We start from the raw sequence: 25,005 nt of genomic DNA, 5'->3' as shown, positions 1-25,005 counted from the left end.
GCGAGGCGGAGCGAGCATGGCGGGGCCCCGGGCGGCTCCGCTGCCCCTCATCCTGCAGCTCACCAGCCTGGCCTTGGTCTCGGCGACGGGCAGAGGTAAGTCGGGGCGCCGAAGGCTCGGGGGCGGCCCGGCGGGACCCCGTTTCTCACTCAGCCCAGCCCCAGGGAAGGAGCTGAGGCCAGGCTGCCTCTCCCGACCTCCCGCCGCGGGGTGCGAGCGCCTCCCGGGCCGGCCTCAGTCCTCCCCTTCGGTGGAGGAGCCCGCGTGGGGGCGCGCACGGAGGCTGGGGCCCGGAGCCCGGGGCAGGGGGCGGGGGGGGCTTCCTGCAATGGCTCGGGAGGAATTCCTGCAGGCAGCGGTGGGGGAGAGGCTGCCCTGGAATCTGGGAGTCTGAAGTTAATTATTTGTCTTGAGAAGGGGAGGGGGGAAGGAGGCCCGCTATGGGAGCAGACTTTGAGTCTGTGTCTGGCCTTCTGGGCGGGGGGGGGCAGGCAGGACTAGAGGGGTCAGTGCAAGGACTTGGCAGCCGGCTAGGGAGAGGGGAGCCGAGGACAGTTCCATGGGGAGCAAGCAGGCTCTGTGAAACAATCTGGAGCTCTTTCTGCCGGTCTCTCCAGGCAAGGGACTGGCCGTGTCTTCCCGGAGGGTCCCAAAGGACCCCCACCCTCTCCCCGACTCCCTTATTGTGCTGCTGAAGTAGACCTGGAGGTGTGGCCTGAGAGGAGAGACCGTGGGGGTGGGGGTGTCAAGCTGGGACGGAGGGTTTAAGATGCTGAGCCCTCATCTATTTTCAGCTGCCCTGCAGAGGGCGGGGAAGAACGCCACCTACAGGAGCCCTACCGAGTTCCAGGTGACGGGATACCCAGCTAGGGAGGGAATGGGAATGTGCCCAAGAGGCTTGAGTGCCCGCATTTGTTGGGGGCGTTAGAACCTGGACGTGGGGAGTAGTGCGGCAGGCTGAAAAGACGGGTGGCGTTTGCAAAAGGTCACATTCGGACTTGCTGCTGGGAACCTTCAGATGTGTGACTTAGAGAAGTGGTGTCAGGTGGAGGCAGGGAGGACGGCTCTGACTTCAGCCTCCTGAGTGGAGAGAGGGGAGAGGGCTGGGGACAACCGGATGAGACCAGAGGCTGATGGGTTGGGGGGGCACAAAAGAGGGAAACCGAGCCCCAGATTGATATCAGAGTCCGTGGGGATGGCAGCAACAAAGCCAAGGAATTCGGGCCAAAGCAGGTTTGGAAGAAAGAAGATAATTTAGGTTTCAAATGAGACTCTCCAATCCCCGCTTGGGGGAGTGGGGGAGGGGAGTGGGTGACATAGTCCCCTGCCTCACAGGACTAGTGTCTACGAGAAACCCTTTTAGCCACCCCAGACCTGGCCTCATAATTCGCTGCCTCTGCAGGGAAGACCCTCCCCTCTCCCTCCTCCTCTTCCTCCTCCAGACCCTCCTCTGCCCACCCCCACCCAGAGGAGGGATCTGGTCTATCGGAGGTCTGTGGAGTCAGCCTACAGCCCCCCCACCCACCCACCCCTGGTTTTCACTTTTCTGACTGCACGGGAAGGATTCAAGTGAGGTGGAAATGGCTGTTCAACCCCAGGCCTGAACTCAGAGGAACCCCTTTCTCTAACATAGTGTCATCAAAAACCAGGGTTAGGCTGTCTTTGTTCGGCTTGGTGCCTTGAAAGCTAGTGGGGGCCCTGCTGACCCCTTCCCTAAACCCTTCAAGAAATGCAGCCAAGTTCCACCTTCTGGAGCTCCCCCTGCCCAGTGTGGGGTCCTGTCTTCCAAACCCTGCAGGGGAGGAGGGGCACCCTGGGCCCCACCCCTGTCGACCTGCCCACCCCCCTTTCAGGGAAGGAGAGTTGGTCTGGGACGGTGCTGGAGGGAAAGCGTGGAAGGAGGAGAAGGGGAAAGGTGGACAAAAGGGACCCAGACAGCTTTCCCAAGTAGCAAGGACCTCTGTCAGATACAGACTGTGAGGTCCCGATGTGGGGTCCCGCGGCCCCGCCACCGCGGGCCTGGAAATAGAGGCAAGGCTGGGGCGGGGTGGGGGTGGAGCAGAGGGAGGAGCCGCCCCGCCCCTCGCTGTGCACCCGCTCCAGCTACAGCGCCTTTGCTGACGGGTGAGGACGGGCAGTTGGAGGGCCCGGGGCGCTCACATGGCCAGCTCCCTCCCCTGCACTGCAGCCCACACTGGCCCCTCCCAGCCTGACTGGTCAGCTCCGAAGGCTCACCCTGGCCAAGACCCTGGGCACATAAAGATGGGGGACTCTGACCCGCTCCCCGTGGCGGGAGACCCCTGCAGCATATGGGAGGCTGCAGGGAGGCCCTGGCCTAGATACTCTCCCCATGGCCCCAGCAGGTCAGGGTCCTGGGGCTGATACCGACAGGGGTCCTTGCTACTTGGGAAAACTGGTCTGGGTCCCTTTTGTCCACCTTTTCCCTTCTCCTTCCACGCTTTCACTCCGGCACCCTCACAGACCAAATCTCCTTCTCTGGAAGGTGAGTGGGCAGGTGGACAGGGGTGGGGCCCAGGTGCCCCTCCTCCCCTGCAGCGTTCGGAAGACAGGACCCAGGAAAGCTTGTCAGTCCCTCACCCACAAGCCCACCTTGGATTCTTGTCCCCTTCAGGTGGGGCCATCCTCAGGGAGCCCCCTGAGCTTGCTGACATCCACGACAACGGGCAGCAGGGGCCTGTCCTCGCCTCAGCCCCTGCTGGGGCCCCCCACAAGCAGGGGCGCCCCCTGGAGGAACGGCTGGGAAGGCTGGAGGCCCAGATGATGGCGCTCAGAGAGCAGGTAGCGTGCGAGGCCGGTGGGTTTGTGCCGGGTAGGGCAGGTCTTGCGTCCTTAGAGGAAAGAAGGGTTGGGCTGGGGTGGGGGGGGCGGGAACTGTAAAATAGAGTTTGGTTTTTAAATGCACATGGAGAAGTTCTTATATGAACGGTTCTTAATATTGATTCGTTCATACAAATGAAGAATCTCCAGAGTATTGGTTTCATCAATTTAGATGTTCATGTTCTTTCATGTATTTGGCCAACGCTATGGAGCACCTACTATACATAAGGCCTCATCAGAAAGGATTTGGGATGGATAAAGGTCTTTAATGGTTGGGGAGAGGGGATTGGTCCACTTCTGTCCAAAGGAGAGGTCTGGGGGCCCCGGGCTCCCTTAGGAGCCTGTCCAGACTCCAGATCTTGAGAACTGTGGGTAAACTAGGTGCTGCCTGGAAGGGACCCACCTGTGCCCTGGAACAGTCAAATTGCCTTCTCGCCCTGCTCAGTCTTCACACCCCACATATCTGCCAGATGTGTCGGATGGGGTGGAGCTGAGCCAGCACCTCCTACCTTCCCCTCCGCCTCTTTCTCCCAGAACAAGGAGCTGCAGGTGAGGGTGAGGCGGCTGGAGTCCTGTGAATGCCGCCCCGCTTCTGCCCAATGCTGGGGACTGGGGCGGGCCTGGCCCGAGGGCGCTCGCTGGGAGCCTGACACCTGCACAGCCTGTGTCTGCCGGGACGGGGCTGTGCACTGTGAGCCCAAGCCCGACCTGCCCCATTGCCATGGTGAGTGCCACTCTATCTGCCTGCCAGGACCACCTGGGCACCTGGGGATGGCCCTGAGTGCCTAAGTGACGGCCTGTCTCCTCCCCAGGCTGCAGCCACAACGGTCAAGCCTATGGCAATGGGGAGACCTTCTCCCCAGACGCCTGCACCACCTGCCACTGCTTGGTGAGTTCCCATGACCCACCTGCATATCCCATACCTGTCCCCTTCACCTGCGTCACTTAAGTTACCAGTCACTGCAGCCTCGAGTACTGGAAGTTGAGTGATGGGGTCTGCCCGCCCCTCCCCCAAAGCCCTGCCACCAGTGGCTCCTGCTGATTCCAAGTGGCTCTGTTTTCTGGAGCTCAACCGCCCCCACACACACACATGGTGGGGGGGGCCCCAAGCCCCTCTGATTTGGGCCTGGCAAACAGTGGCATGGAGGGCAGAGGGGATGGAGCTGCTTGTCTTCCTACATCACCCCCTCACCTGTGGACCCTCCCTGTCCCTGCTTATCCGTCTGTCCCTGTCATCTACCCGCCTGGTCTCCCTCACTTGGCTCCACATCCACCTTCTTCCAGCCTTTCCCTCCTCGCTCCTCCATTGAGGAAGCTCTCAGTTCCCTTCCTAGGACCTCTCCATTCTGGGAACTTGCTGGCACTGGGAAGAGACGGTTTCTGGGGCTCCAGAGCAGCAGGAGATGATGGGGGTGGGGGTAGGATGTCTCTTTTCTGCCCTCGGACTGAGGGTAGCCCATGTACCCTGAGCCGCCTCAGCCTCTTGCTCCTCCACTGTGTCGCGGCCGGCCGAGGGACCTTTCGGGTCCGGAGGCCGGGCCCTCAGTGTTCTGACGCCATGCAGCCACCTGTCGGCTTCCCCACAGGGAGGGGCCGTAAACTGTACCCAGAAGCCTTGCCCAAGGGGACCCTGCCCGGAGCCGGGAGCATGCTGTCCACACTGTGAGCCAGGTCAGCCTCCCGCCAGCCCCAGCCCCACCTCCTGCACTCATTCTGGGGGCCCCCAGAGGCACCGTGTGCCCCCCCTGGCACGTGCCCAGAGGGTGCCTGCCCACTCACTCTGGCAGTGGTTCAGGGAATTCAGAACTGAAGCACAGCCCGCAAATACGGACCCTGGCCTGTACAGAGCCTCTGTACGACCTTTTTCCTGCCCTCAGGGGGCTTCTAACCTAGTTGAGAAGATAAACGGAAAGCTAATACAACACAAGATTTAAGATCCAATAACCAGATTAAAAGAACTATAGGAGGGCAGTGTGTGGTTAGCTGCTGGAGGAGATGGTGGGAAGGCAGGGGGCTCCACTCAAGACTGTGTCCGGGCGGGTCATCTGAGCCGCACCTTCAAGGGAAAGTGATTTCAGCGGAAGGAGACAGTACTCAATGGCCCTTTCGGGCACAAGAACAGGGTGGGGAGAGGTGTGTTGTAGGAAATCCGTCTGGAAAGGCCCAGTGGGAAGAGCCTGCTGTAAGCCTTGAGCTTGGACTTTCTTCTGGGGGCAATGGGGAGCCATTGAAGGCTGCAGAGCCAGAATGTGGCCTGTTCAAAGGAGTGTTGTAGGAATATTCATCTGGTTTGGGCTAGATGCGAAAGACCAGTTAGTGGGCTAGTACAGTAGTCATCTAGGCATGGAGCCAGGGAGTTAGGGATGGCAGTGGCTTCAGAGGGAGGGAGTGGTGCTTCTAAAGCACGGGCGACTGGTCAGATCCCAGGGAATGGTAGGAAGCTAGGAAGGCAGTGGTGCCAGGGCCGTGAAGAGAAGTGGGAGGAGATGGACGCAGTGGCCCTGCTGAGGGATGTTACTAGCTCGTAGTCAAGGAATAGGGTTGTCAGATTTAGCAAAGATAATACAGGATGCCTTGTTAAACTGGAATTTCGCACATAAACAACACATACTTTTTTAGTGTAAGTATGTCTCCTGCAATATTTGGAACATACTTATACTAAAAAAAAGTATAGATTGTATGGAATTCAAATTCAACTGAGCATCCTATATTTTATCTAGCAGAATATCAGCTGGTCGTGTGAAGGGTGGGTCAGGGGCTCAGGGGACCAGTGGGGTCTGGAAATGGAGCCTGGGAGTCTTGGCCCGAGATGAGGAGGGGAGTCTCTGGAGCTGATGGATCTCAAAGACAAGGGACACACACACACACACACACACACACACACACACACACACATATGCCCTCATGCATGCACGCACACACGCGCACACGCACAGAGCTTTCAGGATATGAGGTGCCTCAAGGCCACTGCTAGCTCGTATATCTTCGGTGAAATTTTTTGAAAAGGCACCCTTTCCTCAACACTTCTATGGTAAAATAATGGAAATCTACTGATTATGTTTGAGTCAGACACTTGACTGCCATCTGCTGGAAACTTGTAGTAAGTATAAAAATCTCTGGTTATCGCCTGAATGGTGCCCTTTGATGTTTTGCTCCAGTACTATGGGTCTCTTACTCGGGGGCCTGGCCCCGGTTTTACAGGCTGCCCTGGAGGCCACAGGGCTGGGGAAACGTGGCATCCAGAGCCCTGTGTCATCTGCACCTGCCAGGTAAGGGAATCAGATCCCAGCCCCGGCCACCACGCACATCCCTGATGCTCGGCGTACCCCCGGCCTGGCAGTGTCAAGCCCAATCCGGGGGCCAGACAGAGCTGCTGCCGCCCCCCAGGCGTCGAGGCTGCAGCCTGCTAGGCCCCCTTGGCCAGCAGAGTGAGTGAGCGTGGGCAGTGGAGAGGGAGGGAGGGCTCAGTGTCTGCCCTGCAGGCAGGGACCGTGCGGTGCCAGGGGCCCTCATGCTCAGAGCTCAACTGCCTGGAGAGCTATACCCCGCCTGGGGAGTGCTGCCCCGTCTGCCGGCCAGGTGACCTCCCGCCCCGCCCTGCCCCTCCACCCTCTCAGCCCCCGAGGGTCCAGTACCTACTTGGGGTCATGCCCTCCCTTGGGTGATGTCCACTCACCCTGCTCTCTGCTGACCAGCCTGTCATCCTGGCAACCCTCCCCAGGCTGTGAATATGAGGGGCAGTCCTATGAAGAGGGGGCCAACTTCCTGTCCAGCTCCAACCCTTGTCTCCAATGCTCCTGCCTGGTGAGTCCCACCACCCCCCCTTTGTCCAGGCCCTGCTCCTCCTTATTTACTCTCTGCCCCACCTTGGGCCACCCCTGCTGCTCTTTCATCCCCTCATGTACCTTCCAAGGCCTGCTGCCGGTGAGGTTCCCCTCCATCCCGTCCCTGAGCCCCACAGCCCCCCCAAGGGTGTTGGACCCTTGCCCACCCCGCCCTCTCTGGGAGCCAGCTATCTGTGCATTACAGAGCGGCCTGGTTCGCTGTGTGCCCATGAAGTGTCCGCCCAGCCCCTGCCCTGAGCCGGTCCCAAGGCCTGGGCGCTGCTGCCCGACCTGCCAAGGTAAGAGCCCTGACCCTTCCCTGGTGGAGCTCCCGACGGGGAAGTCACGCCATTTCTTCCACAACAGAGCTCATTCTGCTGGCTCTGACCTGGGGGGTTTGGTCAGTGGGGGAGCGATGCCCGGTCAAGCCTGCTCTGGAGCCGAGGTGCCTGGGCTCAGATTCTGCCCTTGCCACGTCATGGCTGTGTGCCTCTGAGGGAGTTACTCCGTGCCTCAGTTCCCCATTTGTGAGGTGTGGATAATGACATTCTTTTTTTTTTTTAAGATTTTATTTATTTATTTGAGAGAGAGAAAGCACATGAGATGGGGGGAGGGGCAGAGGGAGAAGCAGACTCCCCGCCGAGCAGGGAGCCCGATGCGGGACTCGATCCCGGGACTCCAGGATCATGACCTGAGCCGAAGGCAGTCGCTTAACCAACTGAGCCACCCAGGCGCCCGGATAATGACATTCTATACCCTGATAAATGTTGACCATTATTACCTACTCTGGGCACGGAGGACACAGGCGGGCCCTCCAGGCAGACCACTAGAGGGTGATGCTGAGTCGCACACCAGTGCTATCGCAAAGGCAGGATGAGAATCAGGTGCCAGGTACTGTGGAAACTCAGAGGAAGGAGACCCAATCCAACCTAGACACAGGAAGGAGAGCGTCCCGGAGACAGCGTGTCCTGAGTGAACCCTCAGGATAAAGAGCAGTTAGCTAGGTGAAGGGAGGAATTAAGGCAGAGGGCATCTCAGGAAGAGAGGACAGCTTGCACAAAGGCGTGGGACTGACAGTGTGAGGTGGGTGTGTGTTGGGGGTAAGGTGCAAGCACACACGAATGGCCAAAGCCTGCAGTGAGAGATGCGGAGAGGCTGAGAGCAGGGGGAGGAGGGCGTGGCCCCGCTGGGTCCTGGGAGGCCTGGAAGGGCAGGCTAAGGAGCTTGGGTCTTACCCTGTCTGGTGCCCTGGGAGCCCCCAGGAGCCTAGGCAGAGGCATGACGTGGTCTGGTTTGGGCTCAGGAGAGAGCCCCCAGGAGGGCATGTGGAGGAAGGTGGGGGCAGCCTGAAGCCGGCAGCCAGGCAGGCTGCCACTAGGCTTCCTCTCTGCCCATCTTCACCCCCACCCCAGGCTGCACAGAAGGTGACTCTCACTGGGAGCATGGCCAAGAGTGGACTGCTCCTGGGGACCCGTGCCGGATCTGCCAGTGCCTGGTGAGCCCCGCCGCTGCTCCCACACCCCAGGCCCACCATATTCATTCCTTCATTTCACTGAGCACGTCCCATAGGCCCTGGGAGGGGACAGAGGTGGAGAAGACCTGATCCTGGGCTCTGTGAGGCGGGGGCTTGGGGGATGGGGCTGTGCCTATCTGTGTGCCAAGTTCTGAGCATATCAGGTGTGCAGCATGGATTTATGAAGGTACTCAAAGAGCTCGCAAGCTCCAGGAGTGAGACAGGGCAGGATAGGACAGGCAGCAACAGCTCCGGGGAGAGAGAAATGCAGATTTCCTCGAGCCATCTAGAACTGGGCTGTCCAATCTGTAACCTACTGCGTGTGGCCACTGAGCCCTGGAAATGGGGCCATCCACTCTGAGATGGGCTGGAGTGTAAAATATGCATGGGATTTTAAAGACTTAATATGAAAGAAAAGAATATAAAATACCTCATTAATACTCTATGTTGATTGTTGAAATAACTGTTGGATATATTGAGTTGAATGGAGTATCTTAAAATTTAGTTTTATCTGCTTCTTTCTACTTTTTTGAAATTTGACTACTAGAGTATTTAAAGTGACTTGTGACTTGTGTTATGTTAGCACAGATCTGGAAAATCTTCTTGGGAGGGATGGGTTTAGGCCCTAAAGGGTGAGTAGAATTTAAGCAGGGAGAAACGAGGAAAGACACTCCAGGTGCTATAGACTGAATGTTTGTGTTCCCCCGCACCCAGCCCAATTCATATGTTGAAATCCTAACCTCCAAGGTACTGGTATTAGGAGGTGGGGCCTTTGGGAGGTGTTTAGGTCACGAGGGTGGAGCCTTTGTGAAAGGGATTAGTGTCATTGTAGAAGGGACCCCAGAGAGCTAGCTCCTCCTCTCTTCAGCCATGTGAAGACACATTGAAAAGACAGGTGTCTAGGAACCTGGAAGCAGGTCCTTCCCAGACACTTCTGGCACCTGGCTCTTGGACTTCCCAGCCTCTGGAACTGTGAGAACTAAATTTCTGTTGTTTATAAGCCCCCCAGCCTATGAGATTTCACTTCAGCGACCCAAATGGTTGCACCCACCCCCTCTGCAAGGATGTGCTCCCCATCCCTGCTCACACAGACCACCCTCCCCAACACCTGTGAGAAGAGTGACTGGCTGGCCACTTATGGGACTGGCCGTGGAGGGCCCCGATGCAGGTGTGAGCTCAAGGGGTGGGGTCTGGGTGGGAAGGGCCATGGGGGGTAACAGCAGCTACAGTCGGATTGCCAGCTTCCAGAGGTGGAGGTCACACCAGGCACCGCATCTCATTTCAGTCCCATAACAGGCTGTGGGGACAGAACTATATTTTTTTAAGATTTTATTCATTTATTTGAGAGAGAGAGCACGAGCAGGGGGGAGGTACAGACTCCCTTCTGAGCAGGGAGCCCGATGTGGGGCTTGATCCCAGGACCCTGGGATCATGACTGAGCCCAAGGCAGACGCTTAACAACTGAGCCACCCAGGTGCCCGAGGACAGAACTATTATTGTCTTTTCTCAGATGGGTAAACTGAGTCACAGAGTGCTTCAGTAACATTCTGGGTTATACATCTGTATTAGTTTCCTAGGGCCACCATAACAAAGTAGCACAAACGGATTGGCTTAAACAACAGAAACGTATCGTCTTGTGGTTCAAGAGATCAGAAGTCCAAGATCAAGGTGTCAGCCGGTTTGGTTCCTTCTGAGGGCTGTGACGGGGAATCTGTTCTAGGCCTCTCTCCTAGCTTCTGGTGGTTTGCTGGCGATCCTTGGCATCCCTCAGCTTCTCCCTTCATCTTTGCATGTTGCCCTCCGTGTGTGTGTGCGTGTGTGTGCGTGTGTGTGTGTTCAAATTTCCCTTTTTCACAAGGACACAGTTATTGGAGGGGCCATCCCACTCCAGGATGACCTCATCTTAATTAATTACATCGGCAATGACCCTGTTTCCAAATAGGCCACGTTCTGACACGCTGGCGGTTAGGACTTCAACCTATGAATTTGGGGGGGGACACAGTTCAACCCGTAACAATATCTAATAAGTGGATCGCAGGGACTCAATTGCTGTTTCTGCCACTTGACGGAGCTCTAACCGGCCCCTTCCCCCGCCCCCTCCGCCCCCTCCACCCCCTCCCAGGAGGGCCACGTTCAGTGCCGCCAGCAAGAGTGCACCAGCCTGTGCCCGTACCCTGCGCGGCCCCTGCCAGGCACCTGCTGCCCGCTGTGTGATGGTGAGTCAGTGAGCGGCGCCTGAGGCGGGCGTTCAGAGAGCCCACGGTCGGCCCAGCTCGGGCTCCCATGAAGCCCAGGGCCAGGACGTGCAGCAGTGTGCGTGTGTTGGGGGCGTTCCTGAGGAGGGTCTGAGGCACCCTCTTCCCCAACAGGCTGTTTCCTAAACGGGCGGGAGTACCACAGCGGAGAGCCGGTGGGCTCTGGGGACCCCTGCTCACACTGCCGCTGCGCTGTGAGTGTGGCTGCCTGGCAGGGAGGGGCTGGCTCCCAGGCCTGCCTCTCGAACGCTGACCAGGCCTTATCGGCAGAATGGGAGCATCCAGTGTGAGCCTCTGCCCTGCCCACCTGTGCCCTGCAGACACCCAGGCAGGATCCCTGGGCAGTGCTGCCCAGTGTGTGACGGTGAGCTGGGGACTCAAGTCACCTGAAGAGGGGCAAGCCCTGGCCCCGGAGAGGCTCAGGGGTGGGACCTATAGGAAGCCCCTTGCACTACAGTACGGGAGAAGGCCTTGATAAGCCTGAGCTCCCGTCACCATGCCCTCACCTCCCCTTCTCATGGCCAACTGGGCCCCGGGATCCTGGAGGTAGGGGAGCCGGGCACATCAGGGTGGGCGGTGGCTGCCTCGAGGTGGTGTGAGGCTTCACTGCAGCCTCCAGCTCTGTCCCCCGCCCTGGGCCTCCTGTCCTCCTGTCCAGGCTGTGAGTACCAGGGACACCAGTATCAGAGTGAGGAGACCTTTAGACTCCAAGAGAGTGGGCGCTGCATCCGCTGCTCCTGCCAGGTAGCCAGTCCCGCCCTCTCATGCCCCAGATCCGTGTCAGCCCTTGAGGACCCTCAGCCAACGTCCCTCCTAGGCTGGCGAGGTCTCCTGTGAGGAGCAGGAGTGCCCAGTTGCCCCCTGCACGCTGCCTGCCTCTGGCTCCCAGCTCTGCCCAGGTAGGTGTGGGGAGGGGGAGAAGGAGGAACAGCTTCACAAGAGGGCTGCGTCCAGCCGCTGCAGATGGAAGGGGTTCCTTCACAGTGAGGGGGGCGCTGCAAGGCCCACCAACCAGTCCGGTGTGTGTTCAGAGGCCACCGTGGGGATGGCAAAGCCAGGGTCCAGTGGTCTGGGAAGGTCAGGTATGGCTGGAGGCGTCCAGGTTGCCCTGGTGACAGCCCCCTTCGCTCTAGCCTGTGTGCTCGATGGAGAGGAGTTTGCCGAGGGGGTCCAGTGGGAGCCTGATGGTCAGCCCTGCACGGCCTGCGCCTGTCATGATGGCGTGCCCATGTGTGGGGCGGTGCTCTGCTCCCCAGCCCCCTGCCAGCACCCTACCCAGCCCCCCGGTGAGTGCTCCACCCCGACCTGGCTTTCTTCCCCCGCTTTGTCCAGCCCACCTCGGCTCGCTGGGCTCTGATCAGTCTGCCCCACCCAGGCGCCTGCTGCCCCAGCTGTGAGAGCTGCACCTACCAGGGCCAAGTGTACGCCAACGGGCAGAACTTCACAGACGCAGATAGTCCTTGCCACACCTGCCGCTGCGAGGTACCTCCTCGGGCTTGTGCTGCCCTGCTGAGCCCCACCTGGGGCCCAACCCCATTGCCCTCTTCCCTGCTCCCAGGAGGGGACTGTGAGGTGCTCCTTGGTTGACTGCCCTCCCACAACTTGTGCCAGGCCCCAGAGTGGACCCGGCCAGTGCTGTCCCAGGTGCCCAGGTATGTGCTTCTTGCACCTGTCTGGCTTGGGGGCCCTGGACCCAGCTCTCCCAGGGCCCCCTGGGCTCACCAGATACCTTAGAAAGCAACAGCCTTCCGAATTGTTTCCAGTCGGACACAGCTTGGAACTCTCTGGAACTCACAGAGTATGGGCGGGAGGCAGAGTAGAGATTTGTTTATCCCTTCGTGTTACTCTGTGACTCTTTCCTTCCATTCTATATTTCCTCTTCCAATCCCCCCACCAGTCAGATATATTTGCATATCGTTCTGTATAAAGCAGGTTCATGCAACAAACATTTTGGTCTGGCATGCGGAGACTGGTGCTGGCATGCAATGTGACCCGAGTCCTGCCTTGGTGGAGAGTCTGTGCCAGGGTGGGTATGACAAACACACGCACCTGCACACATGAGCTCCCTGGCTCGTCCCCCTCAGAGGCAACACACATGCCTGCAGGTAAATGGGCTCAAATACACACACACATACACACACACACACACAAGCGTGTGCTCAGAGAGCTACCCACGCCTGCCTACACAGACCCTCCTCACTCTCTCCACGGGGCTTCCTCATGGCCTTTCCTCAGTGGCTCTGGACTCCGAGGATGGCTGGACACCCGGCCCAGCCCTAGAACTGTCAGGCCTTGCCGCCACTCCCGCCCCTCCCCCTGCCCCAATGCTCAGACTGCATCCTGGAGGAACGAGTATTTGTGGATGGCGAGAGCTTCTCCCACCCCCGAGACCCCTGCCAGGAGTGTCAATGTCAGGAAGGCCATGCCCGTTGCCAGCGTCGGGCCTGCCCCAGGGCCCCCTGTGCCCACCCGCTGCCTGGTCCCTGCTGCCAGAATGACTGCAATGGTGAGGTGGATGGGATGGGGGGTGGGAGCTGTCTCCTGGGATGGCTTGGTCCCCTCTATGGGCTTTTAGGGCTGCAAGGGCAGCATACCCAGGGAGGCGTAGGGCCCCTCCCGGGCCTATAGCTGCCCCATCCCCCAGGCTGTGCCTTTGGCGGGAAAGAGTACCCCAACGGAGCGGACTTCCCTCACCCCTCCGACCCCTGCCGGCAGTGTCGCTGTCTGGTGAGTCCGCCCCCGCCCCGGGGAGGAGGGGCGGGACGTGGGACACCAGGCGCGGTGCCCCAGGGTGGCCGTCAGGAGGCGCGGGGATCTCCTCCGCCTCCCGCCGCTAATCGGGCCTGGCGTGGTCCCCCTGTTGCAGAGCGGCAGCGTGCAGTGCCTCGCCCGCCGCTGCCCTCCGCTGCCCTGTCCCGAGCCGGTCCTGCTGCCCGGAGAGTGCTGCCCGCAGTGCCCGGGTAGGAGGCGCAGCCCTCGGGCAGATCCCGGCCGGGAGAGGGCGGGGAGCCTCCGGAGGCAAGCCTCTCCCCGGAGCCCTGACGCGCGCTCTCCCCTGCAGCCGCCTCCTCGGGCTGCCCGCGGCCGGGCGGCGGGGTCCCGGCCCGCCACCTGGAACATTTCTCCTTGCCCGACGACCCCTGCCGCCTCTGCCTCTGCCTCCACGGCTCCGCGTCCTGCCAGCGGCTGCCCTGCCCGCCTGCGCCCTGCGCCCACCCGCGCCAGGGGCCCTGCTGCCCCTCCTGCGCCGGTAACGCCTGGGCCGCGCCCCCACCGGCCCCGCCCCCTGCCCGCTCCGACTCTGCCCCTGAGCCCCGCCCTACCTGGTGCCCTCTTACTCGGCGCCGCCCTTTCCCCAGCCCTGCAGCGGCGCCATCCCAGTATCCCCCTCCCTCCAAGCCCACCCCTCCCGCATCGGGGTTCTCACTAAGAACGTGGGGGGTGGGGAGGGGGACAGTGCCCAGTCCGCAGGGCCTGGGAGGCTGCGGGCCTGGCAGACAGCCCCGGCTCCTGCCCTCCTCGCCTCTCCACCCCCCCCCCCCCCCCCCCCCCCCCCCCCCCCCCCGCCCCGCAGGCTGCCTGTACCAGGGGAAGGAGTTTGCCAGCGGGGAGCGCTTCCCTGCACCCAGTGCCGCGTGCCACCTCTGCCTCTGCTGGGAGGGCAGCGTTAGCTGCGAACCCAGGACTTGTGCACCTGCTCAGTGCCCCTTTCCTGCCAGGGGTGATTGCTGCCCTGCCTGTGACGGTGAGGGTCAGGGGACTGTGGGCATGAGGGGCTGGGAGGGCTGGGTGGGCATCACCCTTACTGCCCTAGAGTGGGTCCACAACATCTATCACATAATAACAAACACTGGACTAAAACCTGGTGCTGTCAGGTTTTAGTCATCCTGCCGCTGATGCTATTTGGATATGTGACCTTGGACAAGTTACATAACCTCTCTGGGCCTCATTTTTTTTTTAATTAAAAAATACATTTTAAAAAATGTGTATTTTTGTAAAATACACAAAACATAAAATTCACTACCTTAACCATTTTTAAATGTAACTCTAACTTCAGCTCCTGTAAACAAGAGACGGTGGAAAAAGACCCAGTTCCCCAGTCTTTGGTCACCCTTGTACCATCTTGGCAATATTGTTACATACCCTCTACCACCTGTAATTTTATTTCGTTAACTATTTTTCTTCAAATTAACTTTTAAATTTAAATCTTTTTAGGAAGGAGTTTTTATATCATACTGTAAATGAATTCGATTTGCCAGGAATGAAGATTTCCATAAATATTAATACAGTTAAAAATAAAACATTCAATTTGAGTCAGACACCTTTGCGTGCCAAAGCTTTGAGACTCAGACGAGCCCTCTTTTTTTTTTTTTTCCTTTCCTGTTAAGACTTTATTTTTTTCTTTATGGCAGTTTTAGGTTGACAGCAAAAGTAAGAGGAGGGTACAGAGATTTCCCATGTACTCCCTGTCCCAGCACCTGCACAGCCTCCCTCATTATTAATAACCCCCACAGCAGGGGTGCATTTGATAAGCCAACCCTGACACATCATTATCACCCGAAGCGCCCTCTCTTTTTAAAAAAAGAGGTCAGCAAGAGTCAGAGGGCTGCTCGGCTCAGGCCGCCACCGCCCTGGGACCCCCGCCCCGTCCCTGATCCATCGGAGGGCTGGAAAGAGTATTGGACCATGTCTCCTAAGCCATCTCGGGCTATCTCCGGCTCTCCTCAGCTTGGGAACAGTGGTGCCTCTGGCTGGGCAGCGGCCTGCTGAGTATTTAACTCTAGGGACAGATTCTGTGTGGGTTTTTCCCGATAGATTGCAGGCTGAAGGGGGGAGGTCTGCGCTTCGGCCCGGCTCCCCCACCCCAGACTCCTCTGCCCCCCTTCCGCTGCCTGGCTCAAGCCCTCCCCTCCCCCCAGTGGGTATGTCTTTGAGGCCCCAGCTCAGGCCCGACTGGACTGGACTACCGCTCACCTATCACCCTTTCTGCCCTCTGCCCTGCCCCTCCCCGTCCTCCCTCTCGAAGGTTGTGAGTATCTAGGGGAGTCCTACCTGAGCAGCCAAGAGTTCCCGGATCCGCGAGAGCCCTGCAATCTGTGTACCTGCCTCGGAGGCTTCGTGACGTGTGGCCGCCGGCCCTGCGAGCCCCCAGGCTGCAGCCTCCCGCTCACCCCGGCTGGACACTGCTGCCCGACCTGCCAGGGTAGGACAGCACCGGCCCTTCCTGCCCCTTCTGGAGCTCCCAGGGGCCCAGAGTCACCTGGTCTCACCACCGTCACCCCTCCCCTGCGATGGCCCCGCAGCAAACCCATACCCTGTGCTTTCCTCACACCCCACCCATGCCCTCCTGTCTGTCCCTGCTGTCACCTTAGACTCACGGTTGTGCTCATCAGATAACTGGGCCTCATACTTCCAGAACTTCCTGCTCTTACACTGTCCTGTCGCCTTCCTAAAATGTCACATCAGCAGACTCAAACCCGTTCGAGGGCTCCCATGCCCTTGAGTCAAGAGCCACGAGAGGCAGCTTCCTTCCCTCCTGGATTCTTTTGCCCACAATCGTGAGCGTGGGCCACCTCGAGCGTTCATTTCCAGGAGTGCCCATATTCCTCACCTCCTCTTCCCCTGGGCCGCGCAGACAGAAACTTGCCAGCAGTCTTTGATCCCAGCTCCAGTCCTCAGCCCCTTCATGCCTGCTGGCCTCCCCACTACTCGCAGCTAGCCGGAGGCTCTCCTCACACCCTCACCTTGCTGGCCTCGGCAGGCCACACTTAATGTCTCCCCCAGCCGGGGTGGAGGTACCCGGCCCAGGTGTGCGTGGCCGTGCAGGGCTGCGCGGACAGATGTTCTTTGATTGCATTTCCTGCTCTTCCAGGATGCCTCTATCATGGGGTCACTGCAGCCCCCGGAGAGACCCTTCCTGACCCGCTTGACCCCGGCTGCTCCCTCTGCACCTGCCAGGTGAGGTGGCCTTTTGGAAACCTGGTAACCTTTCATCCCTTGATCCTCCTCTCTGACCAAGAAGACCTTGTTTCCTCCACCCCCGTCTCCCAGGGTACCATCTGGTGGAAGAGGCTTGGATTCTGGTCTCCCGGGCCAAGGGAGGGGGGCTGGAACCTGGCAGGCTTGGTAGGGACAGCCCGCCCTGGGGCCGTGTGTAGCCTGGTTTGAGGTTGTGACAACATGGAGTCCAGAAGTGGCAGTGTGACCTCTCTCCCCCAGGAAGGTTCCATGCACTGCCAGAAGAAGCCATGTCCTCCAGCTCTCTGCCCCCATCCCTCTCCAGGACCCTGCTTCTGTCCTGTTTGCCACAGTGAGCTGCCTTCCACATGCCCCCCCCGCCCCGTCTGCCAGGCCTGAGGTTGGACAGGGCAAGGTGGCACAGCCCCTCACCCAGGAAACGTGTTTCCCACAGGCTGCCTCTCCCAGGGCCAGGAGCACCAGGACGGGGAAGAGTTTGAGGGGCCCCCAGGCAGCTGTGAGTGGTGTCGTTGTCAGGTATGGTAGGGAGGGGGCAGAGCAGGGTGGGGGCAGGGCCACAATGCCGCTGGGGCTCCTGGCCTAAAGGGCATCTCCCGCAGGCCGGCCAGGTCAGCTGTGTGCGGCTGCCATGCCCTCCTCTGTCCTGCCCGCTCCAGGTCACAGAGCAGGCCAGTTGCTGCCCTCGCTGCAGAGGTATGCCCAGCCCCATGTGGCTGCCCCCTTGCTTTTGCCACACACCCCCACCCAGCCCGATGCCCCGTACCTGCCCCACCTCCCTCTGCTAGCTCTCCCCTGGCCTCCTGCTCCCTGTCCGCCTGCCTGGCCCTCCCACCTTGCTATCTTCAGTTCTTCCTACCTCTCCCTGCCCCTGGCCTGCCTAGACCATCACCCCCTCAAAACTGCCCCCTCCCTAACGACACTCTATTCATCATCATAATAATGACGATTCACATTTGTTGAGCACATCCCGTCTGAGCTCAGCACTTGACACATATCTCATTTAACCCACACACTATCAAATAGGTACTATTATTATTCCCATTTTACAGATGAGAAAAGCAAGGTACAGAGAGGTACCATAACTTGCCCGGGGTCACGCAGCTAGTAGGTGGCAGTCAGGATTTGCATCTTAGCCATCTGGGTCTACATTGTTACCTTGGGCACATGCTTAGTGATGGAGCCTTTCATTCTTTCCGCATGCATTTATTACACACCTACTGCATGCCAGCTACCATTGCTGGTACTGGGCTACTATTTGTTGTAGCCCTTGGTCTAGCAAGCAAGCAGACATGGAATGGGATAAGAACCCAGGTGTTCTGACCCTGAGCCAGGGCCTTTCCCCTCCCCCCCCACACGAGCTCTGCCCCGCCCCCCCCACCTTCTCACCACCTCCGTGCAGATCCCCCTCTCTGCACCCACGTGCCCTGCCGAGCACCCAGGGTTGGGGGAACAAGGGCATACAGGCAGAACCAAGCCTCAGAGCTCATCCCTGCCCACCTGGGACACAGGCTGCCTGGCTGATGGGGAGGAGCACCCTGAAGGCAGTAGCTGGGTGCACCCTCAAAGCCCCTGCTCCTCCTGCATGTGTCATGAGGGCATCGTGACCTGTGCTCACGTCCAGTGTGTCATCTCCTGTGCCCGGCCCCACCAAGGGCTCAACGACTGCTGCCCTCGATGCTCTGGTACTGGGAGCCTGGGGCCGGCTGGGGGAAGGCAGGGAGGCAGCACCTGGTCAACATCTCCCTCCTTTGTCCTGGACTGGGTGGCAGAGCCGGGCTCTTCTAGGAGAAGTGACCCCCATTCTTGCACACACGCCAATCCCTGGAGCTGAGGGGCACTGCGGGGGCAGAGAAGCCCACCCCCTGGCATTCCTGCCAGCCTAAAGCCTCCCTGGTCCTGTTCTGCTCCTAACCCCACCCCCTGCCCCAAGACTGTGAGCATGAGGGTCACAAGTATGAACCAGGGGAGAGCTTCCAGCCTGGGGCAGACCCGTGTGAAGTGTGCATCTGTGAGGTGGGTGATGGCAACGCTGAGGGGTGGGGCACCGTAAAGGGGGCAGCCTGGACCCTGTGGGGCACAAGCACTATGGGGGGTCAGAGAGAGGAATGTGCGCCTGTGGCCAGGAGGTGAGGCAGGACTTGGGGTGAAATGAGGAGCTAAGCGGGGCCAGGAAGTGTGGGGTGGGAAGGGCACTGAGTCGGGGGGGGGGGCGGGAGGGCAGTGGGAAGGCCCTCCTGGCTGGAGTGTAGGATGGGGCTATATGGGAGGTAGAGGGAGATACCTGGGAAGTGGTTGGGGGGGCATGTTAGGGAATTCCATGTGAAGGCAATGGTGAACAGAGGTAGGATGTCCCAAGCCCGGAGACTTGGCAGGGAGGGGGGAGGATGGCATAAGAGTGCAGGAGGGTCAATGGTCACAGGAAGGGTCAGGCCCAAGTAACTGGAAAGAGAAGGGGACATCACCTCCGGGAATTAGGGCACGGGGTGAGAAGCAACCTGGGGAGACGGTGAGTCTCTGCAGACTGGACTTTAATCTGCCCAAGACACATCCAGGGGGAGGTGCAGCAGGCAGATGGAAGGGCCTGGAGTCCAGGGAAAGAGGGTGTCTCTCGGCTTCCAGGGCCTGGGACCCACCCCCTTTGCTCACTCATTTTTGTAGCTGCAGCCTGAGGGACCCCCTAGCATTCAGTGTCACCGGCGGCAGTGTCCCAGCCTGGTGGGCTGTCCCACCAGCCAACTCCTGCCCCCTGGGCCCCAGCACTGCTGTCCCACCTGTGCCCGTGAGTCGCTGGGTATGGGGGTAAGGAGGGTAGGATGGCCACCCCCAGAGTGACACTGGAAGAGCCACCCAGCTCTCCTCTGCAGCCCCAGCCCTCCCCTTTTCTTGAGTCCGGTGGACTATTCTGGAAGCGCATGCCCTGGCAGGGGAGGCCTGCAACCCCCAGGGGGAACTGGGGATCCTTGACTCTGAAGCCAGTTTGTGGAGCATCTTGCCCAGCAGGTGGCGCTGCGGGGCGGGAGTTTTGCCGGCCGCGGGCTTCTTGAAAGCAGCAAAGGGAGACTGAGGTGGGGAGCCGTTCTTACCAACACTTGCTAGGATGTGCTTCAGGAAAAGAGAAGAGGACTAACATTTATTATGCATCTACTGCATGCTGTAGATGCATAATAATGTGCTTTACTCAAAGCACACTGTACTCGGTGCTTTGAATAAACAGTATCCCATTTAATTCTCAGTTGCCCAGTGAGGGGTATTATTGTTCCCTTTTACAGCTGAGAAAACGGAGGTTCAGAGCGTTTGGTTAGTCTGCCCAAAATGGCACAGGCACTGAATGCTGGAGCCAGGATTAGAACCTGGAGTATCTCCCTGGCTCTCTGGGCTTCCTTGTGCCGATTTAGCCGGGTGATATAAAAGGAAGTAGCAGAGGGAGCAGGCGAGGCATCCTGCTGGTCCTCAGTGACCTGAGGCTAAGGAAGCCACACCCTGTCCATCTCCAAGCCCTCCACCCTAGTAGTCTGCGAAGTTCTTTTCAAAAAGTCCCAACTTTTCTTCGCTGACCCCAGAAGAAAGAGGACTTCTCCTCTTGGCATCAGGGTGCGAGGGATAGGAGTATGCCCTAGGCCTAAGAAGTCCGGGGACGCAGTGGGTGAGTGGGCTTCTGCCCCCTGCTTCCCCCTTCTCCCCACAACACGGAGTTCTTGTCTTCACAGAGGCGCTGAGTAACTGCACAGAAGGCCTGCTGGGCTCCGAGCTGGCCCCACCTGACCCTTGCTACACCTGCCGGTGCCAGGTGAGCCTTCTGCCCCGGGGACTCCCAAAGCGCTCTCTTCCTCCGCCGTAGGCTGTGGCAGCAAGCCCTGTCCTGCAGCAGCTCCAGGCTCCCCACTCACCCTGACATCCTCCCACTTATCTCGGATATCATATCTGGCCCAGGCCTGCTCCCAACTACACCCTGCTCCCTCTCTGCTGGTCTCTACCGGTGGTGTTCACATGCCCTTCCCCAGGACCTGACATGGCTCTGCATTCACCGGGCCTGTCCTGAGCTCAGCTGTCCCCCATCAGAGCGCCATACCCCGCCTGGGAGCTGCTGCCCCGTGTGCCGAGGTAAGTCAGCCTTGACCTGCAACCTCTGAGCATGAGCCCCGGGGGGAGACAGGAAGGGTGGCATCCAAAGGCTATGTGGGCAACCTGGGGTGTATACTCCAAATGCAGGCTTCATTCTTTTGTAGAAATGAACGGCTACTCATTGGGGTGCAAAAGGTAGAGGAAATCAGGGAATGAAGTCTGGATTCTCAAGGCCTCGCCTGAGGCTTGTCGGTGGGCTCAGGGATCCCAGGCCCACTGGCCAGGCATTGCACTGAGCTGGCAGCTGGCCCATGGGAAGGTTCCAGCCTCTGGCTCTTTGGGCTTCCAGGACCCTTTCCTCTACGTGAGCCCTGGGGTAAGGGCCTGCCATCTAGTGGGTCATCTGGATACCGGATGAAGAAACCGACACCATCAGGGTGCTCGTGGAATGGTGTGGGCACTCCCCTGCTGTGGGCCTTCAGGGTGAGCTCCAGAGAGGAGGATGCGGTTGGAAGGGCAATGCTCCCCCATCCTCATTTCTCCCTCCTCAGAATGCGTGGTGGAGGCCGAGGGCCGGAGCGTGGCGGATGGAGAGAGCTGGCAGGACCCTAGCAACGCTTGCGTTACTTGCACCTGCCATGTGAGCTGGGGGTCGTAGGGTGGGCATGGGGTGGGGCGGAGGGCCTTACAGATGGGTGGATAGAGGAGTCACTGGACCAGTGACTATGGGGTCTTTGAGGTAATTAGAAAAAGGCGCCCCCTCCGAGAGCCGGCAGCGGCCTCCGTGGGCTGGAGCAAGGAACTAAGGGCTGGATTTCATCCCCCACTGGAACGTGACATGGGTGTTCTTGTGCGGCAGGGGCAGAGAGAAGGGGCTGCTCCCTCAGACTGTGACCCAGAGGGCCCCCAGAAGGGTGAGGCCAGGGCCCCCAGGCTCTGCGGGAGGTCTCTAGAGCAGTGACATCTGTCCTCAGCGGGGCCACGTGCAGTGCGACCTGGAGGAGTGCCCCGCCCTCTCCTGCCCCCACGGCTGGGCGAAGGTGCGAGAGGCCGGCCGCTGCTGTGAGCGATGCCAAGGTGCCAGCCAGAACGATGGGGGTTGGGGACGAGCGAGACCCCAGTGCGAGGGACGGGCAGGTGACCCTACCCCGCTCCTGTCGCCTCAGCCCCCGCCCAGTCGTGCGCACACCAGGGCCGGGCGGTGGCCTCCGGGGAGCGCTGGGCCGTGGACGTTTGCACCACCTGCTCCTGCGTGGCCGGCACGGTGCGCTGCCAGAGCCAGCGCTGCCCGCCGCTCTCCTGTGGCCCCGTGAGTGCCGCGGTCGAGGGCGGTGGGGGTGAGTGGGCACGTGGCACCGCCGTCCGGGTGAGAAGAGGCGGGAGGAAGGAGGGAGGCAGGGCTGGGGTAGCGGCCGCCGCGCGGTGGGGCGGAGGTACCCGAGGCCGTGCAGTTCCAGGCGCGGCCACAAGGCGACGCCCTGAGCCCGCTCGCGGTGAGCCCGGAGGCGGGAGTCCGAGTCCTCGGTCCCGGGGAGTCTCTGCGTGGGGCACGGCGGGGAGGGCGATGTGTCTGACGCGGTCTGGGGCTGAGGCCAGGACGAGGCCCCCGCCCTGAGTCCCGGCAGCTGCTGCCCCCGCTGCCTGCCTCGACCCGCCTCCTGCACGGCCTTCGGAGACCCTCATTACCGCACCTTCGACGGCCGCCTGCTGCACTTCCAAGGCAGCTGCAGCTATGTGCTGGCCAAGGACTGCCGCGGAGCGGACTTCAGGTGCGCAGCCCCCTCTGCCTTCCCCCAACTCCCTACACCTGTCCCTGCTGACCACGGCACCTGGGCCTCTCACGCCACAGCGTGCACGTGACCAACGATAACCGGGGCCGGAGGGGTGTGGCCTGGACCCAGGAGGTGGCGGTGCTGCTCGGAGACGTGGTCGTGCGGCTGCTGCAGGGCAGAGCGGTCACGGTGAGCAGAGCTGTGGACCCGGGGAAGGTCGGTCCCGCGCCGTCCGCGGTCCACTCGTCAGTCCCGGCGTCACCCCCCCTTCCTGCCTCCCTCCTCCAGGTGGACGGGCGCCCGGTGGCCTTGCCCTTCCTACAGGAGCCGCTGCTGTACGTGGAGCTGCAGAGACGCACGGTGATCCTGCACGCCCAGGCAGGGCTCCAGGTGCGGCCGCCAGGGCCAGTGGGGGTGTGGGAGCCCCGGACCGGTTCACGCGTCTGTATCTGGAGAGGGAGTGGGAATACCGGCTAGGTCCAGGGCCAGATCAGGCCAGGGAGGTGAGAAAGTTCGGCTGGATTCTGAGGGGATCTTGGGATTCTTGGGTGCAGTGAAAGGAGTTCTGAGCCTAGTTTCTAATCTTGGTTCAGCCACCAACACAGTGGGACTCTTAGGCCAGTACCAGCCTCCTCCGGGCCTGTTTTCTCATTGGTAAAAAGGGGGAACTGTTGGGGGGCATGTCAACTGAGGTCTCCTAGGTGGCTTCTGAGATTCCTTCCAACTCCCATGTCAGAGAGTAAATTTCTCCCTGCCTTCAGCAAGAAGTACAATCTGTAAATTCGTAAAATAAGGCTTGTCTATACTTCTGATCTGGACTCAAATTGTGCTTTGTCCTCTGTCAGGCCCTAATGCCCACGAGAAAGTGAATCTCTGGAAGTGGGTTTGCATTTCACCAGGGGCTCAGCTCAGGGATGCCAATGGGAGAAGGTGCCCTCCTGCCAGAGTGTGGGCAGCTCTTCATGTCTTCGCCCAGGACTCACACAGCGTGGGCCAGCTTGGCTTGGGCCAGAGCTGCCTCCTCTCCATGGGGGGCCTCTATCCACCCATTCTCCTCCCCTCCAGCAGGGAGGGTGCTGACAGTGCCTGGGGCCAGGACGGGGTCCCTACCTTTCCCCACTCCCCAATGCCAGCCTCTCTGCACAGGTGCTGTGGGATGGGCAGTCTCAGGTGGAGGTGAGCGTGCCTGGCTCCTACCGGGGCCAGATGTGTGGGCTCTGTGGGAACTTCAATGGCTTTGCCCAGGATGATCTGCAGGGCCCTGAGGGGTTGCTCCTGCCCACAGAGGCTGCCTTTGGGAACAGCTGGCAGGTGAGTGGCACAGGAGCTGGGTGGCTGAGGGAGGCACAGTTGAGTGGGAGTCTTAGAACAGCCTGCTTATATGGAAAGCGGGGGGATCACCGAAGGGCTTTGCAGCTTCAGGATGATTTGGGGTCATGGTGCTGGGGGAGGCAGGACAGCCTGTTGAAAGAGGCATCATCTAAATCCACAAGCCCTGCCTTGCCACTCACCGGCTGTGTGACCTTGGATAAGTCCCTTACCTGCTCTGGGCCTTGGCTTGTCCATCTGTAAAATGGGGACAAGGAGAAAGTGGCCGGTGCTTCCTTTGCTGTTCTTGTAGGGAGGTTTTTGAAGCTAAACCAAAATATTTGGTGGAAAGTGTTTTGAAGAACGTAGCACACCAAGGCCAGCTTGCCAGTGGATGCTGTCACTTCAGGGTCACTCTTCCCGCCTAGGTCCCAGAAGGGCCGGGACCTAGCCGGCCATGTTCCAAGGGCCGCGAGGTGGATCCGTGCAGGGCAGCAGGTTACCGAGCCAGGCGTGAGGCCAATGCCCGGTGTGGGGTGCTGACGTCTTCCTCATTCGCCCGCTGCCATGCTGTGGTGCCGCCGGAGCCCTTCTTTGCCGCCTGCGTGTATGACCTATGTGCCTGTGGCCCCGGCTCCTTGGCTGATGCCTGCCTCTGTGACGCCCTGGAGGCCTATGCCAGCCACTGCCGCCGGGCGGGGGTGACGCCTGCCTGGCGGGGGCCCACACTCTGCGGTGAGGAGGCAAAGCCCAGTGCGAGTTGGGGAAGAGGGTGGCACAGAGGGCTCGGGTCTGGACGGGGTGCCCCTGTGACCCTGCCTTCCCCTCCACCTGCAGTCGTGGGCTGTGCCCTGGACCGTGGCTTCGTATTCGATGAGTGTGGCCCGCCCTGTCCCCGCACCTGCTTCAACCAGCACGTCCCCCCAGGGGAGCTGGCAGCCCGCTGTGTGAGGCCCTGCGTTCCTGGCTGCCAGTGCCCTGCAGGCCTGGTGGAGCATGAGGCCCACTGTGTCTCACCCGAGGCCTGCCCCCCCATCCAACTCACTGGGGACCAGCCCCCCAGGCCTCTGCCCAGCCCCAGCCAGTAGCCTCAGGGGGCACCCGGAGCCAGGATGACACCAGGACTCATCGGGTCAAAAGCCTCCCCTTGGAGAACGGCTCCCGCCGTGGCCAGAGCGTGGAAAGAGTACCCTACCCAGGCACCGGGAGCCTGGGCCTATGTCCCACAAAGACCTCACTGTGTTCAGTCAGAAGCAGTAAAACTGGGGGCTCTCCCACGGCCTACTTGTGTGTATGTGTGTTTTCTCCTGGTGCTGCGTTGATGGTATGGGCTGCTTGCAACATGGGGTCCGGTGATCGCTGTCCCCAGAATCCGAGAGGTGGCAGCTGTGGGAGCTGAGCCCTGGATCTTGCTCATCACATCTTGCACCTGCCTGGGCTGCCCCCACCTGCCA

General features: G+C 60.1%; 1 protein-coding gene across 1 annotated transcript; it reads left to right on the top strand.

The window, feature by feature from the left end:
• LOC113911764 (kielin cysteine rich BMP regulator) lies at nucleotides 1-24,826 on the top strand. Its single transcript, XM_027574647.2, has 43 exons — nucleotides 1-95; nucleotides 2,633-2,799; nucleotides 3,373-3,562; nucleotides 3,651-3,727; nucleotides 4,425-4,509; nucleotides 6,040-6,107; nucleotides 6,321-6,417; nucleotides 6,560-6,642; nucleotides 6,868-6,961; nucleotides 8,075-8,157; nucleotides 10,298-10,391; nucleotides 10,545-10,624; nucleotides 10,701-10,794; nucleotides 11,089-11,174; nucleotides 11,248-11,329; nucleotides 11,564-11,716; nucleotides 11,806-11,912; nucleotides 11,989-12,082; nucleotides 12,328-12,456; nucleotides 12,763-12,936; nucleotides 13,075-13,157; nucleotides 13,297-13,390; nucleotides 13,492-13,680; nucleotides 14,005-14,175; nucleotides 15,457-15,633; nucleotides 16,303-16,388; nucleotides 16,650-16,740; nucleotides 16,843-16,925; nucleotides 17,009-17,102; nucleotides 17,918-18,091; nucleotides 18,340-18,422; nucleotides 19,068-19,188; nucleotides 20,117-20,196; nucleotides 20,411-20,510; nucleotides 21,023-21,111; nucleotides 21,446-21,548; nucleotides 21,638-21,780; nucleotides 22,068-22,240; nucleotides 22,321-22,432; nucleotides 22,532-22,633; nucleotides 23,390-23,554; nucleotides 23,980-24,286; nucleotides 24,389-24,826. Exons 1-43 carry the CDS (start codon nucleotides 17-19, stop codon nucleotides 24,637-24,639), a joined length of 5,187 nt encoding a protein of 1,728 aa, XP_027430448.1. The 5' UTR covers nucleotides 1-16; the 3' UTR covers nucleotides 24,640-24,826.
• The last annotated feature ends 179 nt before the right edge of the window (nucleotides 24,827-25,005 follow it).

This window comes from Zalophus californianus, chromosome 12 (genome assembly GCF_009762305.2).
Source record: "Zalophus californianus isolate mZalCal1 chromosome 12, mZalCal1.pri.v2, whole genome shotgun sequence".
In the NCBI taxonomy this organism is placed as follows: Eukaryota; Metazoa; Chordata; class Mammalia; order Carnivora; family Otariidae; genus Zalophus; species Zalophus californianus.
Note: the sequence above shows the minus strand (reverse complement) of the source record. Positions and strands in the feature narration are given on the sequence as shown.

What these genes read in the sequence shown, in the direction of transcription:
- LOC113911764 (XM_027574647.2), top strand. Translation starts at nt 17, where the DNA reads ATGGCGGGGCCCCGGGCGGCTCCGCTGCCCCTCATCCTGCAGCTCACC. An exon ending in GTGTCATCTGCACCTGCCAG is followed by an intron (nt 6,108 to 6,320) that starts GTAAGGGAATCA and finishes TCTGCCCTGCAG; the next exon opens with GCAGGGACCGTGCGGTGCCA. An exon ending in GCACCCTACCCAGCCCCCCG is followed by an intron (nt 11,717 to 11,805) that starts GTGAGTGCTCCA and finishes TGCCCCACCCAG; the next exon opens with GCGCCTGCTGCCCCAGCTGT.